The following is a 20,245-nucleotide window of genomic DNA, read 5'->3' on the forward strand; positions in this document are numbered from 1 at the left end:
TTATATGGTTGCCAGGGATTGCCAAGACATAGGACATCCTAGCCACACCTCCTGCGCCAGCCGTTGTATTCTGAAGATGTCCTCCAGGACATCCTATGACAAAGGGGAGAGATTTTTGCCTGATTGTGACCTTTCTCTGGAAATAGTTACAATGCAGACATTGCCAGTTATCTGACTAATCTGCGTTCTTAAATCTACCCCTGGTTCCAGTTAATCTGTTCCATTTTTAGTATTATTGCTGTTAGGCAAAAAAAGAAAACTCATGTAACTCTAATGTAATGCTCTCTGTTTTTCCGCCAATGGATATGTAAGTGCTCCTTTCCACCTCAAGTTTGTTTTTTCTTTAGCTGTTTGATTGCCTCAAAATATCTAGGTGACATGGATCTATTAGGACCTAGTATTTGTAATACTTCATTGCTTTTTTGCACATCTGTCATTCAGGTGTCTGTAGATGCTGCCCATGGTTACACCCCTCGAGCTATCGACATGAGCAATGTTACCCTCTCCAGAGATCTGCATGTAAGTCTTATAGTAGTTAGTGCATTTGTATTTTTTTTTACTTAAATTTTCTTTTGTGGATTTATGTAAAACAAAAGTTCAGTGTCCTGTAGTTTTAGTTAGTTCAAAAGGCACTGTTAAGGCTGAAAACCTAACGTTTTACATAGGGGACAACTGACCCTGGAAGCCCCTGAGTGCAGTGCAGAGAATCTGATGATTTTAATGGGAGTTCCGCACACAAGGGCTTGCAGGATCAGTCTTTAATTTTTATGTGTAGCTATTAGCAAAGTTCATGGTATGATGTTTTTCAAAATAAATGCCTCACTACTCTTCTTTCTAAAATAAATAAATGCCAGGTCATGAGTCAGCCTTATGAAAAACCACCTTGTATTTATGAAGAAGGAAAAAGAGAAATTAACTGGGGGTATGATTTTAAATTTTAATCTTTCAGCAGATTTATAGTCAGGAGCCAGTAAAAATAAAATAACTTTTGAAGTGATAAATAAATGGACAATGGTGTTTTAAAAGTATTTATTTTTTCCAGAAATATTATCAGCTGTGGTTGATTTACAGACCTATACCAATGCTTCCACTACTATTAAGAACTACCAAGTCAATATTGTTTATCATCTGATAAATCAGGATGGCCACCACACACAGTTCCCTTAGAAATAACTTCCTGCAAGTGTCATATCCAGATTAGTCACCAGGTTGATTACTTGAAGTCACTGACCAAGAACAAGGTGTTCTAGTTTTTTCCGTTGTGAAATGAAATTCAAGACTCTTTGCCCAGCAATTCTAATAACAAAATGAAAGTTTTGAAACACTGTAGAAATGGAAAAGAGACGTGGTGGTACTTACCACATCCACAATCTCAGCATCCCTCTTTCTCTGTGCCTAACTTAAACTTCCTATGTATCTTTGATACAACGGGGGATGCAGAAATTTATGTAAGGTTCATAACAAGTATTGACACTGGAGTATTTATTGGTCTTAAAATATATGATTTGTTGCTATTTCATTTTTTCTGATTTTCCCCTTTAATTACATGCCATTACTTCTAATTAATATCCCCTGTGACTCCTCTAAGCATTTTCTCTCCTGCTCTGGAGTTTACTGAACACAGGTCAGATGCACAGCACTTGTAGATGATTATCATCTCTCCTTTGGCTGTTATGTGGTCAGTCTACACATAATTAGGTTTTCGTTTGTATTTTAGTTATATCCCTTTGGCTTATTCATGATGTTTATTACTATTCTCTGAATTTCCTGTGTATTTCTGGCATTGAGATGCCAGAACTGAATGCATTATACAGAGTTGTATGGAGTGGCACTATTACCTGGTCTCTCTGTTTTTTTGTTTTTTGGTTTTTTTGCATATGCAATCCTAAAATATCACTTAGTGGATAAACTATTGTACTGCAGAGTTCTAATAGATCTAGTTTCAGGTCTACTACCAATCCTAGCTGTCTCTTGGCATTTCTGCTTTCCAAGTTCAATATCTTTGTCACTTTGAATATTTGTGTTTTAGCTTATTTTTCCCCAAAGTCTCAGGCTGAATTTTCTCAGGTTAAATATTATTTTGTTGTTTCCAGTCTCTATTTCTAACCATTGTAGATTTCTGTGTATCTTTCCCTGGAGTTTGCAATTTCTCCCAGTTAAGTATCATTGCTATATTTTAACTAGTAAGCCATTAAACTTCCAAATACTTACTAAAGATGGTGAATAAAATTGAGTCACACTAGTTCCTGCAGCATTCCACTGGGGACTTACTCCATTATTATAACTATGCTTATCACTTATACAGGACTTCACATATTCAAAAAGCATTATTAACCCTCACAATACTGCTGGGATGTGGATAAGCATTTATCACAGCATTACAGATTGGGAAACTTAAAGCAGAGGAGCTAAGTGATTTACCTATGGCCAAACTGCAAATAACTGGCATTAGAACTAGAACTGAATTTAGAATTCAGGACTTTGTGAATACCAATCCCATACTCATGATTTTACATCACACTATCTGCCATTTGTCACTGATAATTTCCCTTTGTTTACAGCCCTCCAGTGAGTTAGAAGTCAATACTGACCGTCCTTATGATCAAGAGTAACTGGTTTCACCAGTTATGTTTGAAGCTAGCTTTCGGTTAGAAGTCTACTTTTGTTCCGCAATCAATAACATCACCAGAACTAAACAAATTTAACTAAAATTTCATTTGCATCATTATGTCAGGTTACAATTTCTCTAGTAATTTTCAAACGCATGAGCAATGCATTTGTGAGAGATAAGGGGTAAATATGAGGTGTGATTCATTTTGATGTAACTTGAGGTTTTAATGTATCTTAAGTAAGAGCTTAGCCTACATACTCCAACTTTGACTTAAGTTGGTAGCTTTTGGAAAGGCAACTGCTTTGACAGTAGTAAAAAGTGGGTGTTTGGATTTTTGGAATTGTTAAATTAAATATATATAAATAATGTTTTTTGTCCTATGAAGGTGCTCTACTATACCCATCTTTTCCTAGAGATTGTCTTAGTATGCAGACAGGTTATGGCCAAAATTTGCATCTAAATCCATAGATAGTCCCCTGAATGAGCGGACTGGTTTTCATATATTCTGGGCAACGAAACATTGCATTGAAGGCAATAGGAACTGTGCACGAGGTTTACATATCATAGCCCAAAAGGAATGTTACAAACTGCTCTTTCCCCTAGAGCAATTCAGTTAAGTTTGAGAGACCTGGGTAGGTTTTAACTATTTACTGAAAACCACAATAGAATCCAAATGAATGCTCCTAAGCTACAATACAGGCATTAAAGTAAGTCTCACTCCCTGCTGGGCAAGGCGTACTAGATCCTGGCAGACAAAACTTCCTCTCTGTTCAAAGTCTGTTACCTCTCAACAGATAGAAGCACTTAACCCCACCCCATCTCTCTCAAGTTGTACACATGGCTTATAGGTCACTTGCCGAGCCTGCCCAGACAGCCTCATTATAGCTCCCTCTACTGGTGAGAAATGTGGAACCCAAACGTATTACAACATTAATCAAGACATACTAAAACTGTGATGAGATGAACATTAAAACAAGAAGGACAAATTTGCCTCACCCCAGGGATACAGGAGCGTCTAAGGGTACAGCCCATATGGGAGCTCTCTAGTCCCCTACAGGAATGAGAAGTGAAATTGTGATTGTGGCAGCAGATCCACAATTACCTGGATCCAGTGAATACAAACACCCATGTAAGGGGTGCAAAGTCATTGCTGACACACTACAGACTAAGTACTGGAGCAGCAGGAACATAGGGAGAGAGCTTCTCTGTGCCTACCTGCAGCTTGGGGATGGATTCCATTCCCCCGCCTGATGTAGTATTTCATACAAAACTGGTTTCTTTGGCTTTTGTGCAAGGTTGAGGGAGAAATTCCGTGCAGAATAAATAACTGTATTGGGTTTAGCTGTTGAGTTCCAGATTTGTCAGCTTGACTTATCAATAAAAATGATAGTTTGCAATTGAACATTTAAATGTAATTTTATATATTACCTACATTACAATGCCATTGCAAGATCTTGATATTAAATATAAACTGTAAAATTACCTTTCTTTGAGATTTATAACATAAATCATTAACTTCTCCATTTTCTTAAGGCAATGGCTGAGATGATGGCTGAAAACTACCATAACATATGGGCAAAGAAAAAGAAAATGGAACTGGAAGCAAAAGGTAACCATCTCTGGTTTTTTGCTTGTTTGTTTTTTGGGGGGGGGTTGAGGTGTTTTAAGTTCAGAGTGACTCAACTTAGGTTATGTGTTTATGATGCAGTATTAAAAAGGGTCAAATTAAAAAAAATTAAACCATTTATTTAAACTTGACCCGAAAAATCAGACATTGAGACAGAACAATTGTTCAAAATTTTCAAATTACTTTATTATCATGATCATTATTATTTTTGAACATCCAGAAGAGTGTTAGACACTTCACGGAAATACAGAATGAGACAGTCTATACCCAGAGAATTAGACTAATTCAATAAGGAAAAAGAGAGGGCAAGAGCTTGTTTAACTAAGACTTGTAAACATCTTGATGGTTGTGTTGCATTTGGTTTCTTTTATTTATTTTATTTCCCTTGTGATACCAGACTCTTGGTCACAGGAATTAGATTTCATTCATACTATTCTACATATTGCCAAGTTATCCAGCAATGTATTAATCAAGAATTATATTCATTACAGATTAAATTGACAAACATGATTAAACCTAGATTAGTTCCTTGGCTTTACAAGGAAAATAGTGTACTCTGTCTAATCTCTTCTGGTCCAGATGGTAAATATTACTATACAAGATAGTTGTTACCTCTTATGTTTTCTTCCGTGTTAAAGAAAGTTAAGGTTTTTATTTATTTTATTTTTTCCGCCTTAGTGCTAACATTTTATTCTGTAGATGTTATAATTGTTTAATTGCTACATGGAAAAAAATAGTGATGGCACTGTACATTTCACTGACTGGAATTTAGGTTTTTTTTCTCATCAAAAGATGTCAAGGCAAAGAGCTAATATGGAAATTGTTTTTTTCCTTTTTATCTCAGTTTCTATTTACGGTACAGTGGTAGCTAGTGTTTTAATGATGGCTTGACACCACTATTCACGTATTTAAACTAGAGCTTTATAGATATTGGCTGACTGCACTGTGTTAATCATACGCAATCCTACGGACTCAAATGGAGTTGCATGGGTATGACTGAAGGCAGAATTTTGAAACCGTTGTCAGTGAATGTGTAAATGAAGCCTTAGTATTACTGAGCAGTAAGGCCTTATCTGGGTGACCTTGTGTTGGATGAATAAGAGAATGAATTTCCATATCTTACATTATGTTTCCCCTCATTTCAGTTTCTTTGTGATTTTTTTAAAATAAAATTTATCTAACCTAAGTAGCCAGTTTGGGGGGAGGGGATTTGGACTTTTGAAGAATGTTGCAGGATGATTAGACATTTGGAATGGAGAGGTGTATTTGACACCTGAAAAGGCAGAGGTGTTGCTGCTGTGCACTCATTAACTAAGGGGATTTACAGGCAAGGAAGGCAGCATAAAGAGGGGTGTGTTTTTATTGAAAACCTTGCAGGGAGTTATGATGAATGATAGAGAGGGTATGTGCTACTTGGTAAAAAGTGTGGATTGGTTTGGCAGGTGAAAAATGGTTACAATTTTCCAATATATTTGCCGTTTTGTGATATAGTGAATATATCTGTTTTCCCACAGATGAAAATGGCAGACTAATAATTTAGCTGTCTGATACAGGTCATGTATATACATAGGGTTATATTATCTTGTATGTTTTTTTTAAGATCTTTTTGCAGAAAGATCTTTCAAATTATGATCCTCCGCTGTCACCTAATGGTCAGGTACATTCAGTACAATAATATTCTTTATAGAGTTCTCGCCTTGTACATGTGGATCTTTTCACTGTCTTTAAGTATGAAATGTGAGTCTTTTTGATGTGTGGGCATATTTATGTGGGTTGCTATTTCACAGAGGGAAAATGCATGATTCCAGAAAGCTGTAGTTTTCTGGTTTTTCTGGGAGGCTTTAAAATGCTAATTTTGTAGAGCATTTTATCCAGTGAGATTCTCCATGCATTGCATACAGAATATGTAGCATCTCATTCAAGGTAGAGCAATTTAAATCATTGATTGGAAAAATAATTTAAATTAGATAGAGACTTTATAAACCTAATTCAAATGTGTGCTATTGCAATTGTAGATATAAATTCATAGTTAACTAAATCATAAATGCTGGAAATTTTTGAAAATTTCCCTACCTTGAATATTACAAAACTGCTATAGGAAACAAAAATGTTGAAAGTGAAGGCGCTGACACTGCAACCACTTAGGCTAGTACAAAACTTTATTCACATGAGTAGTCCCACTCACTACAGTGCAACTGCGTATGTTGCCAAACTTTAAGCATCTTCATAAGTGTTGCAGCAACAGGGGCCAAACCTGTATTTTCATCAAAAGTTTTTATCTTAGTGACACAAAATCTTGGCTACTTCTAAACAAAATTGCTTCGGTGTTATTGTGAAAAGTTATCAATACTTTCAGCATGTTAAGTTTTTGTGAACTTTTGTATACACAGTTCAAAATTTTCAAAAATAAAGGAAAGATCCTGTGCTTCAGTACATGGTACAGTACGGTTTATACTCGGTGAGGATCTGCCCCCAGGAGTCTAAAATTAGGCTTCTAAGCTTATATTTAGGTACCTAAGGGTGAGCTTTTCAAAAACACCTAAGTGACTTAGAAGCACAAGTGCCATTGACTTCAAACTGCAAACCTTGATGGAACTTGGTCAAAGCATTTCATTTTTCCTGACTTGTGGCAGTTCAATATATAGAAAGATAGTGCTGGATGTAAATTTGGTATGGTGTATTTTCTTATTAATTTAGTGTTTGAGTTGTTTTTGCAATAAGGGTGGTAATGAAGCTTGTGTTTTTTAGTATAAATGAGCATTTTAAATGTGAAACTTAAGTAAAAAGTTTGTATGAAATCTACAAACAATTAAGAAACTAATAATAAATTACAAAACTTCCATTTTAGAAATTTGACTCTGTAAATGGTAAGAAAGTAAAAATAAAAGTAGCAACATGTAAATGAAACTCCTATAAATATGAGTAACCATTACTCACGTGAGGTGTCCCATTTGCTTCTCTGGAGATACTCATGTGAATAAGAACCACTCACATGGCTAAGGGTTTACAAGATTGGGGCCTTAGATATAAAGGTTGAACCCTGCTCTGTTGAAGTCAATGGGAGTTTTGCCATTGACTGCAGTGGTGCCAGGATTTCACCCAATATCTATAATTGATATTCATGCAGTCAGCTGTATAATGAATGTTGACACTTTTTCGTCAGACAATACACTTTTATATTTTATTAAACAATTTTCACGTATGCACATCTCCCTCAAATGCACAAGCTTTTCTTACTAAGGAAAAACTCAGTTGGTTGTTTTGCTTTCTTATGATTTACATTGGATTTGGATGTCTATTTATTTTGTATGTGTTTTTCATGTCTGTCTAAAGGAATAGCATTGAGAACTCAGCAGCATGTGTGAAACATGATACGAAAACCAAAAATACCTGACATTAATTTAGTATCTGCATCCATTTGTTTTAATGGAGAAAACATACATTTGTCTGCCAGGGTTTCATTTTTCATGCATTTTAAAGACGTTACTCAGACCTCCTGAAAAATTCTAAAGAATCTCCTTTTTGAAAACATCTCTTCTAATGTGTAGTGTTTTCTGAATTGGATTTGCTTCCTTGCTGTTATATTTTTATTAGAGACTTGCTGTGGTAGCAAAATACTTACCTGAAGTTATCATTTTTTGTGACGTCATAGTAATTTCCCCAGTAATTAATTGTGGGCTGTTAAAGAATAGTGACTTCGGGTGAGAAATAAGGACTGAGAGCCAATGAATTCTTAAGTCCAAAGAAAAACTCAAAGATAATGTTTTTATGTAAATATGCACACTGGTAGTTGTAATAATTATCTTATGGATTTATCCTCATGAAAAATTGACTGTATGTGCAACCAGTGAGAAATTATAAAGCCATATTTTTCTGGAAAATTTTAAATTTTATTTCCTTAATTATCTTTTTTTCTCTCTCCACCACAAAAAGCTGGTCAGAGTGATCAGTTGTCTGAATTATCCCTGAATATCATACTTTTCACATTTTTCCATGTAGGGTATTGACTTTTTTATTACTATAAAATAGATCCACATCACAATTTGATATTTATCTCGATACACTTTTATTTTGCTAAAAATGTGAGCCCTTTGTTATTACCACTGTATTTATAAAAAGCAAAGAACTCTGCTTCTCAAAGGGGCAAATTTTGGTCCCCCTGGAAGTTTCTGCCAGTGACTTCAGTATGACTAGCCAATGACACACAGTATTTAGCAGCAGTGTTTTTGAATTATACTATTTATATACTAATTATATTATAGTGAGCTCTTAAAGATAACTACAGCTTATCATGTTGGACATTTTCTTTGGAAAGAGGAGAAAAAAGCAAAAATGTAAAATCTAACCAGACACAAGTTTTAGCAGTGAGGGAGTGGTGATGCGCTGTGAAGCGTAATCACTGGCATAATGTCAAGTCATAATTGTAACTTTTTAAGTGCTTTTTCCCTACTAGAATTTTTTTTATCAAGGATGTTGATGCTTCTTTCTACCATGAGGTTTGCAGGTCTTGGGAACATTTGACTAAGTTACAAATATGTATGTAGTCAGGTCTATAGATATACTTCAGATGTATATTCAGATACTCCGTGTGGGAAAACAAGGTGCTTAGTGAAACAGAAAAGTATATTATTGGTACTTTAGCGTAAAGAGGAACCTATCATGTATTTTACTAGTTGTTAGAGTGACCTACAAAGCACTGCATGTTGTCACAGGCTTGTTACAAACAAGGACGTGCCATCTAACCACATGTTTTCTAACTACTTTGTCATTGTCTTGACATTTTGTAGTAGGAGGAGGCAACCATCCTCTGCTGGTTCCCTATGACACGCTGACAGCCAAAGAAAAAGCCAAAGACCGAGAGAAAGCACAGGATATTTTCAAGTTTCTACAGATCAATGGATATGTTGTCTCCAGGTAAATTCACATCCAATACAGAATTTGCTTCACGGCAGATAATTAACCCTCCTTAATATCTTGTTTAATATAAAAGGATCTAAAGGAGTGTTAAGCTTAAGGGTTTTTTTAAGATAATGAGGGAACGATTCTGCTTGGCCCTTACATGAGTACATGGTAAGGGCAGGGTGGGGAAACAGAAACTTTCCCCAACCTAGCTCTCAGAGCCCAGGCAGAATTCTAATCCCTGTATACTGGGGAATTCTGGGAGGAATTCTACGTCAGTTGTTCAGTGCTCCTCAGAAAGCTCCCCTGTATCTGAGTACTGTCAGCTCCATTGGGTTCCCCTGCTCCATCACCTGCTTTCTACTCTATATCCCACACTTAGGGGAGGACTCCCAGCCCCTTCCACTGCCCTGGGGATGCTGAGAGACTGTATTATCCAGAGGGTGAGGGGAAACAGGCCTCAAGCCTACAATTCCCTCCCTGCCCCAGTACCAAGGAATCGTTTCTGCCCACCTCAGCTGGCCAGGACTCTATTAGCCTCTAGGAAAGCCTGGCTAGATCCCTCTGTGGCTTAGAGGTAGCCTGTGAATTGACCTCCTGCTTCTGTCAGGTTGTCTCCACTCATCCCCAGCTGCTGCTGATGATCTTCTACCTCTTGCCTCAGGGCTGGCCTCTGCTCCAGCTGCCACTGCTGCTGCCCAGTCCCTAACTCGTGGAGTGGGGTGTCCTGCCTCTTCTTCTCCTGGGGGCATGTGGAAGTCAGAATTGTCCCTAGCTGCTACATCTGTGAGCTCTCCTGCAGTTTGTCATTCCAGACATTGACATTGACATTGACATTGACATTCCAGCTCAGCTGCTGTTTGTTCTGCAGAAATAGCAGTCTCTGGAGGCCCAAGAAGGCTTTACATAGAGGTGGGGTTGGCTGAGAGAGCCAGTCACCTCCCCTCATCTCCCCTGGATGAGAGGCAGAAAAATCTCTCACCCTCCTTGAGGCACATTCCCACGTGCATTTTGAGGCATGAAGAAGCTTAGCTCCAGTATGTCGGCATGAGCTCTCCCTCTCTTTCTAGGAGTTAGCCATTTCTTGCTGATCCAACCAAACTTCTCTCCATTGAGATGGGGAGAGGCATTTAAAATTCAAACTACATTGTAGTTGAATATATGGTACTTCAGATAAAATTTACTGCTATATTGTAGTTAACAATCATTGGGAAGTAGTCGTATACTGTATAGGATTGTCAAAGGTAAAACAATTCAAAATTGGGTGCCCCAGATTGGGAATCACAATTCAATAAGAGGCCCTGATCCTCAGATGTCTTATTCACTTAACTCCCTCTGAAAATTAAGGGTGTTATTTAGCTAACTGAATCAAAGGGTTAGAAGGGACCACAAGAGTCATCTAGTCTAACTCTCTGCGTACATGCAGGATTTGTTGTGTCTAAACCATCCAAGATATAAATGTGCGTGTGGGTGTCTAACCTCAGACATCCAGTTATGGACATTTTAGCCTATGAGTTTAACTTAAAAGAGTGAACTGCTGACAAAAATTTAGTGCCATTTTGGCAAAAATTCAATGAGAAAGATTAAATAAAACTTGAGTTTTGGTGCACTGTTATTACTGAATGTTTTTTCTGTGAATATGAATATTTTGGTAGCTTCAAAATTACTCATCTTGGAGGCGTCAAAGCTTAGGGAACAATGTAAGACAGTAACACATAACTGAGAAAGAAGCTTAAAATGTGGGAGCAATATCTTCAGCAAAACCATTTTTCCATAAGCCTTATTTGAGGAATCTGTATTTTTGTGTAACTGGCTAAAGTATAAGTAAAGGTATAAAGAAGACAAATTTGTGTGACAGAAGAAAATTTGGCTCCAAATAAGAAATGTTTCTTATCCTAACAGACAGTTGAGAAGTACCAGAGTAGGTAGCTTTGGGCTATTGAGTCATCCTTCAGTGTGTGGGAAATTATTTATTTCTTATTTCAGAGGATTAAAGGACCTGGAGTTAGACACACCTTCCATTGAGAAACGATTCGCTTACAGTTTCCTTCAGCAGCTGATAAGATACGTGGATGAAGCCCATCAGTACATTCTGGAGTTTGGTATAGTACCTACTTATGTTTTTACTAAATATTTTAACCGATGAAATTTGCATTGAAAAAATTAAAAACAAATGTATAGTTTCCAAAAATATCCTTTTCTTAGAGTGTATGGTCTTTTTCTGAAGGACATTAATTATGTTTTTTGGAAGGTGTCAGTACAATGGCTATAATAGAACTTAGCATAGTAGACATTGATTTAACATCTTATCTGTGGGGTAGCCCTTTCAGACTTCATCTAGTCACTCCTGAGATATAGGTTTGAGACAAAAGGCTTTCAGCCTACCCATATGATAACTTAAATCCTTTGAATCATACCATCTTTAAGATTTGTAATATTACTATCACCGGTAGTAGTAGTAATATAACATTAATGAATATATCATTATCCAGAGTCTCAGAGAGCTAGAGCTGAAGTGAGGAATACAAACTATGTGTCCTGACTCTGCATATAAAGCAGTGAGAAAACTGCAATTTTTGCTCTGTGGTGATAGTCTATATTCTGCATATTTGTGTGCAGCAGGTGGCCACAAACCAACCCCTTCAGATCGATGAATTCAAACCTATAATTTTCTTATTCTCTGGAACCTTCCATCATATTCTGGAACATCTTACTTACAACTCTGTATGACTCCAGCTGCCTACTGAACCTGGTGACCCCATCTTCCTGGGACACCAGCTGGCCACTGCCTCAAAAAAACCTCGGCAGTATCATGTTTACAGATGAGGAAATAGCCTGTCCACTCCTAGTTCTCAGAGGGTAACAGTAGAAGTAAACCTTCCTCTCTGATGGTGCTACACTAAGCTTCAGAGCTAATTACCCCCTAGTTTATACTTTTAAATAAATAAATAAATATAGACATCCTTTCCATAAAATATAAATACAAATATCAATTCCACCATAATTCAACATCACTTCTAAATCATGTAATCCCCAATCAGCAAACCAGGCAAAATAAAAATGAAACCTGCCTCTCTCCCCATCAGTTCTCCTCCCTCACAATCCCCCCCCCCACTTTTTCAAAAGCTTAGAAAAAATGAGCTCTTTCACGTGCCCTGCAGGCCATCCAATTCAGGCTATACCAAGAGCATGTGGGGAGGAGTGAACTCCAAAGCTATGGGTCCCTCACAGAGAACCAGCATCCACCTCTCATCTACACCAATGAGACTTTGGTTCAAGTGGCTCTGCTGTTCTCATCTGTGGAGTAAGGCAAGGGGAGAGAAGTGGTGTCTGTGGTCGATAAGTCCAAAGCCAAGCTGGGGGTCACAGCCAGATGTCAGGAGGTCATGACTCCCCTGCACCTTCCATCTTGCTAAACGTGAGCGGAATCCCAGCTAGGTAAGGGGGAGGCTCTGGGGAGTGGGGAAGGGCTCAGTATGGAAAAGGTTGTGAACCACATTCCTAAGTTATTTACAGTTTTATACATGAAAATCAATACTTTACACTCTACTCAAAACCCCACAGGCAACTAGTGTAGCTCATGGAAGTTCGGATTCCTTGTGCTTATGCCAATGTATTCCATTAAACAAGCAAGCCACCACACTCGTGGCTAGATTCAGTTTCCACATGGTGTTAGTGTTCCAATTCAAGATTTCTCTAGTAACCACAAAGGACATAATGGGGCTTCACTTCCTAGTGTTGACTGTGAGGGAACCTCTGAGGATTTGCTAGCTACAGTATTGCACTATTTCTTCAGGGCTTTGCTTGCTTTACAGAGCCATATGCCATACCTGACCGAGTTTGGCCAGTTTCTCTCCTTTCCATAATTACCTTGGAGATTAGGGAGGTGTATCGGCCCTATTTAGCAGTCATAGAACCCAGGGAAGATTCATTTGGGAGGCAACGGGAGAGGGAGGAGACATCAGGCCCGCATTGAAGACACCAGTAGAGAGTTCTCGGACTTGACTAGAGGGAATGAACTATTGGTGAGAGGGAGGGAGGGCTGGCCAGCTGGGATGAAGAACTTCCAATTTCCATTCAATGTAAACTCCCTCCTCCTTAATTCACAAAACACTGTGACTCTCAAACCCCGATTTAGTCCAAGTCGGTCAAGGTTCACTATCATCTGCTTTTAAAGGAGCAAATCAAACCAGGCACCTGCGCTGCCATGTGAATCCTACTGGCAGTGGAACAGTGCACAGTGGCTTCTGAAACGTCCATGAGCATGTGAAAGGAACGTCCTTTCTCCCCCGCATCCCACCCCAAGCATTTTCTGAGGCTGAACACAAGGCTTGAATGTTCAGCCCTGCATCCATAACCCCAGAAATGTCATAAAAAGTGAGCTCAGCTCAGCATGCCTTTCCAGCAAGATGGAGTTATGCCAACAGGAAAATAAAGGTTTGACATCACTGAAGTAGAAAAAGAATTCATGCCAGTTTTTGCACAGTGTAAGTGAAAGATGCACAGTGCATAAATAGTGACAGATTAGAGATGCACCTCTAAGGAATAGATTTCCATGAGTAGACAAGTAGAGAGAAGGAAATTTAATTTATGATTGGTAGTCTGGCATTGAGATTTAGGCTTTGTCTACACACAATTTGGGCTATAGGAGTGTGAATTGCAGTGAACGCTAGTGTGCAGTGCAGTAACTCCCCTGTGTGGACAATGTAGGCACAAACCTAGTTCATGATAATGTAGTCCTATTTAAACAGCACTAAGTTAATGCAAACTTGGTACCTTTTAGTTTGTGCCCATAGAGTCCACACAGAGGAGTTACAGTGCCGCAGGCTAGTGCACACTGCAATTCAGGCCCCCCGCAGTCTGAACTGCGGGGCTATATAGCCCTTAGAAACAGATCAGTCTGCTGATTTCCCATTGATTTCACTTTACCCATTTAGTTAACTGGGGTGAATTTGATCCTAGATAGAGGTTTTTGCACAAGTCTGTAGCGTGGGAGGGTGGAACAAGTTCCCCTGGTTTTGGGACGTCTATTCAGGAGAGCACATGTTGTATCCTCTTGTAGTGCATCCGCTCTGCACTCCCCTTGCTCACAGGAGCTCTAGGGCTATCTACCTATCTAGATTAGGCACTTCAGTGGCCCCCATGACCATCGTAGATGAGTCCTTCACTGTCTTCAGCATTATTTTCACAACATGCCGGTGAGGTAGACCCCATTTTACAGATGGGGAGCGGAGAGATTAAATGATTTGCCCAAGGTCACCCAGGAAGTCTGTGGCAGAGTAGAGAATTGAACCCAGGTCTCCCATATCCCAGGTTAGTGCCCAGTCATCCATCCTCTTTGCATGAGCATTTTTCTTCAAATTTCCTATCATTGACATACCACTAGCACACTTCCATCGGGGTAGTAACTGCTAGCATTTTAACTAGGGTGACCAGATGTCCCGTTTTTATAGGGACAGTCCCGTTTTTTGGGACTTTTTCTTATATAGGCGCCTATTACCCCCTACCCCATGTCCCATTTTTTCACAGTTGCTATCTGGTCACCCTAATTTTAACTGCTGTGTTGTCTTAACCATGGTCAGAGTAGTCCTGGAGGCAGTGGCGGATTAATGATTTTGCCGCCCCTAGGCCCAGAAATAATTGCTGCCCCCCCAGCTCACTTCCGCTCCAATTCTGCCTCTGCCTCTTCCCCTGAGCTCGCCCCCAGGTCCTGCTTGTCCCCGCTCCCTGCCAGTGCTTGTGCGCGAAACAGCTTCGCGAAGGAGGGGGGAAGGGGGGTGGCGCACTCAGGAGAGGAGGCAGGGCCAGGGTGGGGATTTGGGGAAGGGGACCATTAGGGACAGGGAGGGGGCGGGGAATGAGGGCGGGGAAGGGGTGGAGTTGGGGCGGGGCCGGGGGCGGAGGACACGAACCGGCACCGGGGGAAGCAGCCTCTGGCTGCTATTATAAATTTGCCGCCCCTGCAAATTTGCCGCCCTAGGCCTAGGCCTTGTCGGCCTAGGCGTTAATACGCCGTTGCCTGGAGGACACAGTGGTTTAAAATACCAGAGGGCCCCAGGTACCTTGTCTACACTAGTGCTCCCATAATTTCTTCTCTCAGCTTATCTACACCACACTGTTTGGAGGAATCAGATGAAAAATGCCTAATTAGATAAGGTGTGGGAGGAATTGTGCTTCCACTGGGACAGTGAAGCTCTTCAATGCTCCCTATACAGGACAGATCCTATAAGATGCATTCCAACCCTGAATATGCGTGAAAGAGCACACTAATAAACTTTAAAAAAGGATGCAGTTTGTTCATATAACTTCTTACATTACATGCATCAGGAGTAAAACCTGTGATAATTTGCCACACTGGTTGGGCAATATCAAAGCCCCGGTTAAATTTTTTCAACCTTCTGGACTGTTAAAGTGAGGAAGACTCTTACCTGCTCAGAGCCTTCTAAAACAGCATGTGTTTTATTCTGTGCAATGAACAGTTGTTGCTCATTTGATCATAGTAAATGTTTCAAACTCCTTGAAAAAAAGAATGATTTATTTCCCTTCCTCTTCGCAAAACAAATGGGGTGGAAAAAGTTACAGGTTTTTTGCTTCACTTGGACATGTGTCTAACACTAATTGCTTATCAGGATTTTGCAAATTGCAACAGATGTGTTTATCAAATGGTATCTGAGTTTCATTGTAGTGTGGCAAGTGAAGTAAGTTTACTCTCCAGTGAGTACTTCTTAATTAATTGCATTCTTTAGACAGAAAATTCTTAACCATGCAATCAAAATCCAATAGTTTTGTAAATTACGGGGGAAAGCTGGTATAATCATAATCTTTGTAGTTCATATATATAATTACTCTTTTGAGGTATTGAGCTTCCCTAATCTAACTTTAATTCTTTCTGTGGAATTCAGTTATGTGATTTGAGAGAGAGAGATTTTTCTCTCCTTTATTATTTTATTTCTTATGGTTTTATTCTGTGCTTACACTCAGTATGCATCATACTGAACACTGCTACTGAACAAGAGAACCACAACAGCAAGCCATGAGAACTGAGATCTGTGATTGAAACACAGAGTCAAATTTCCTTTCCTGCTACTCTTGTCCTAGGCACAGCCTTTCCACAGAAAAAGTCATGAAGTGGCTCCCAAGACAGGCTTTTATAATGGGGAAAAAGTTGGCTACATCAAGTAGGGGCCCCAAATTCTGGATGGGCTTTTTTGTATCAAATGAAGTCAATTAAAAGCTACTCTGATTTCTTTTTTTGTTACTTTTAGCTTGATTTCTATATGTTACCAGGGTCTTTATAGGACGTTACCAACTTTTTCAAAAATAAGAACATTGAGCCAGATTCTTGACTAGACATAGCTCCACTGGCTTCCAGGGATATACACCACCAGAGGTTTTGGCTCCTTATTTTTACCCCCTTTTATAATGTATCTTATATCGGATGAAGCAGTCTTAAAATACATATGTAACTAATATATATTATCTGAAGCATATTAAAACCTAGCCCTAAAGAAGAGAATCAAATTACTTCCTCTGAAGTGTGCATATTTAAAGTATAGAATAGCATGTAATTTTATTTATTCAGTATGCATCTTAAACTCTTCCTACTCACAGATGGTGGCAGCAGAGGCAAAGGAGAACAGTTCCCTTATGAGCAAGAAATCAAGTTCTTTGCCAAAGTAGAGTATATCTTTGCTTATCCCTTTTCAGTGCAGAAATTGCTTGTTAAGAAGCATGTTTGTTCTTGTTATATTTGCATTGGTCTACATTAAATGTAAATTGAATTTTATTGTTATATTGTTGACAAATGAAAAGCTGCACAGCTTGAGCAGACTATCACATGAAATATATCTATGAAAAAATTACATTTTTCTCCTTAAATTCCCTTTATCTTCTTTCTTTACAGTATACAGCATATCATGCTAGGTATTCATAAGCTCCCCACGTTCTCCCTGTACTGGTTTAGCCCAGTTGTGAAGGAGGGTAGACTGTGTCTCTATTATATATTCTTTAGACAGTTAATGTGAGCTATACTTGGAGAAAATACAGCTAGATATTTCCCAATGTCACCTTCCTGCTTTCTTTCCTTGTTTTAAAACTATCTTGACGTCTGGTTGTGCCAAAAAGGATTTATCTTTTATACATTAGGAAATTCTGCTTACACCTTTGGCACTCATAAGCTTGTCTGGTGTGTGCATATTCAAGGTGCCTTTTCAATCCATTAATGAATAAGCAGACAGGTGTTGCAATATTCTCTGACCCTGATTCCCTAGCAGTAAATTATAGTCTTTGTACTATAAAGTGCTGTCACAAAATATATCACCATCTGCAATTTCATCCACTGGGGAACTCATGTTGCTTTTTCCTTTCAAAATTATTCTCAAATGAAATAAGGTTTGGAATTTTTTATTTTTATTTTTTTGAATCCATGCCTGGGTGATGGATCAGCCATAGGCACTGAACAGTAGGCTCTGTTTATGGGTTAAACTCCATTTGGTGGCATGGGAGGTTTTTGCAGGAGAAGGGGGAATGATGGGAAAAGATGTTTGTTGGGGAGAACAGTTAGTTTTGCTGGAGACTGAGTTTTGCAGGGAGCTGCTCTCAGGCTGACTGCTGTTTTGATTAGATTTTTTTTAAGCTATGTCAAAGGCATCTGGACTAATAATAGATATATTTTATTAGAAATATAAATAAATAACCTTTCCCCCTTCATATCCCTCCTAAAAATCCAGGAGGAAAGTAGAAATTCACTTTAGTTCATGTTTTTGGTTGACATCCTAAATACTTGTTTAAAAAGAAAGGGAATTTAAGGATAAACAGAATTTAAAGAGAAAAAAAATGTTACATGTTAAGAAATCCCTCTTGCCATGAAACTGTGATGTGAAATGAATATTATGAACTAGAGCACAAGAAGCCCTGAGTTGACAGTGCCTGTTTTTCTCTGATGTATTTTAGGTTGTGCTCCCTTTAATTGATCAGTATTTCAAAAATCATCGGCTGTATTTCCTATCTGCAGCAAGCAGGCCTCTGAGCAGCGGGGGACATGCCTCTAACAAGGAGAAAGAAATGGTGACAAGGTACAAATAAATAAAGAACAATAGTTGATGTGTAGGCAGGTTTTAGCTTAGTTAGGGGAGGTAAAGTAGCCTTATGGAAACACAAGTGATCTAATGTTTTTCATTTTCTTTCTTGTATTAAGATGATTCATTGATGTTAGAAGGCAGCATTCACACACACAAAAGTCTGTGTGTGTTTCAGACTCTGAATCCAATACTACTTTTAAAAAGCAGTGGTTATTATTCAGGTGGGCAGGAATCTAAATTTACTCATGTACAGTACAGACAAGTACTAAGACTGTGCAAAAATTGCTGTTCATGCAAAATTTCACAAATATGTTCAAGAACAAAATTTAACCATGGCAGATTGTGAGAACATATTCTCACCCTGCTCTGAGAAGAGTCAAGATGTTCTGTGTATAATTTGACTCACACCTTTTCTGGGACTTTCTTAATAATAGTAACACAACATAAGTCTCAGCCCAACCCTTCTCCCGAAGCTTGTCTCTTCTTAGGCTTTACCTCCAGATACCTGTTTGTCTTACGTAAACTCCTGCTAAATTGTCACTTCCACCTCCTCTAAACCAGAGGTCCCCAAACTGTGGGGCGCACACCCCTTAGGGGGCATGGAGGAATATCAGGGGGATGTGGCAGGCCCATGCCAGCCCCTACAGGGGGCAGGGAGGTAGCGCCACTAGCCCCTCCCACCTCTGCTCTGGTCCCGCCCCCACCTGTGTCCCTGGCTCCCAGCCCTGTGCCTGACCCCATCTCCAGACTCAGTGCGGCTCTGCTTCCATCCCCTCACTAGCTCTCAACCTCAGCCACTAGCTGCGGCTCAGTTCCTGGCCCGGGGCTGGGGCCGAGGCTGAGGCCAAGGCTGGGGTGAGGCTGGGAGTGGAGCTGCACCTGGCTGCAGTCCCCTTACCTCACCCCTTACCCAGGGTGTGGACGGGGTGAGGGTGGGTGTGACCCTCAAAAGTTTGGGGACTGCTGCTCTAAACTAAGGGTGGAGTTAAAAAAGCCACACCAGTCACAATGAGTCAGGAGGAATCAGTCAGCATATCTAGCCACCATCTTGGCTGATGCCGGAGAACGGACTGGGGCTCTCCAGAGCTGCAAGCATGAGCTGCTACAGTTTGAGCCAAAGTTCACTAGGTAGGGCTTTCACACACTGATGTTCTCTGCAGATCAGCACACACACCCCAGTAGGTGACCCAGATACGGAGGGCTGACTTGTTTACATGAGGGCTATTCTCTGGTAGCCTTATTGAACATGACTCATAATAGTTGGCATATTAGAGCAAACTAATGGCCCATTTATTCTGACATCTTGTTTCTAACATTGCTTTGTCTGGAGTCCTTCAAGGAATTTAAAAGACACTGTAACACATCTGACCAACCATCTATTACTAGCCTGCAAAATTAATTCTTGATGATGAATGTTCAAGGGCTATAGGAACTCCATCTTACAGTCCTCTGCCATGAACCATCCTACTAGCTGTCCAGAGATTTCAGGGGCCTTGAGAAAGGCAAGGTAAAACTCAAGAAGGGAAGGTTTAATTTCAATATTGAGCTTAGGAAGGGGTATGAGATTCACCAAAGCTGTTTTTTATTTCTTAATTGTTTTCAGTTTCCTTTGGACCTTGGCTTCATGTAGGTTTTTCCCAGGATGGAAAGACAGTTTGTCTTTTGAAACACCCAACAAAACCTACGTTTTCTTTTTGGCAGTAAAGTAGACGAGTTTTGAATTGATAATGGCAATGTAGTGATTGTGTAGGCAAATCCAACAACCACTTGGTGCTCAGCAAACACACACGGCCTTGGACATTAAATCTTGATGTGTTAATTGAGTGAATGTGGGCCAAGACACTGAGGTTATCCCCAGCATTTTATATAAAGTACCATGGAATTATTAACTTCTACCTTATTAGTGACCAGAGTCTGATGGCATTGACTTTGATTTAATGTCTTCTCTGTTAAGACCAGCCTACTTAGCAAGACAGCCCCTCTTAGTACTGCAGTTTTGTAGGATCGATTCTGGATATGAGCCCAAGT

General features: G+C 39.4%; 1 protein-coding gene across 1 annotated transcript in view; it reads left to right on the plus strand.

Annotated features, from left to right (window-relative positions):
* The window catches only part of RYR2 (ryanodine receptor 2), a 698,126-nt gene that overhangs the window by 500,148 nt on the left and 177,733 nt on the right, over positions 1-20,245 (plus strand). The window contains exons 56-61 of the mRNA XM_074948896.1: positions 442-519; positions 4,145-4,220; positions 9,026-9,152; positions 11,124-11,239; positions 16,749-16,813; positions 18,090-18,211. Coding sequence (XP_074804997.1) covers positions 442-519; positions 4,145-4,220; positions 9,026-9,152; positions 11,124-11,239; positions 16,749-16,813; positions 18,090-18,211 — 584 coding nt within the window. The remainder of the gene's footprint in view (positions 1-441; positions 520-4,144; positions 4,221-9,025; positions 9,153-11,123; positions 11,240-16,748; positions 16,814-18,089; positions 18,212-20,245) is intronic.

This window comes from Natator depressus, chromosome 3 (genome assembly GCF_965152275.1).
Source record: "Natator depressus isolate rNatDep1 chromosome 3, rNatDep2.hap1, whole genome shotgun sequence".
In the NCBI taxonomy this organism is placed as follows: domain Eukaryota; kingdom Metazoa; phylum Chordata; order Testudines; family Cheloniidae; genus Natator; species Natator depressus.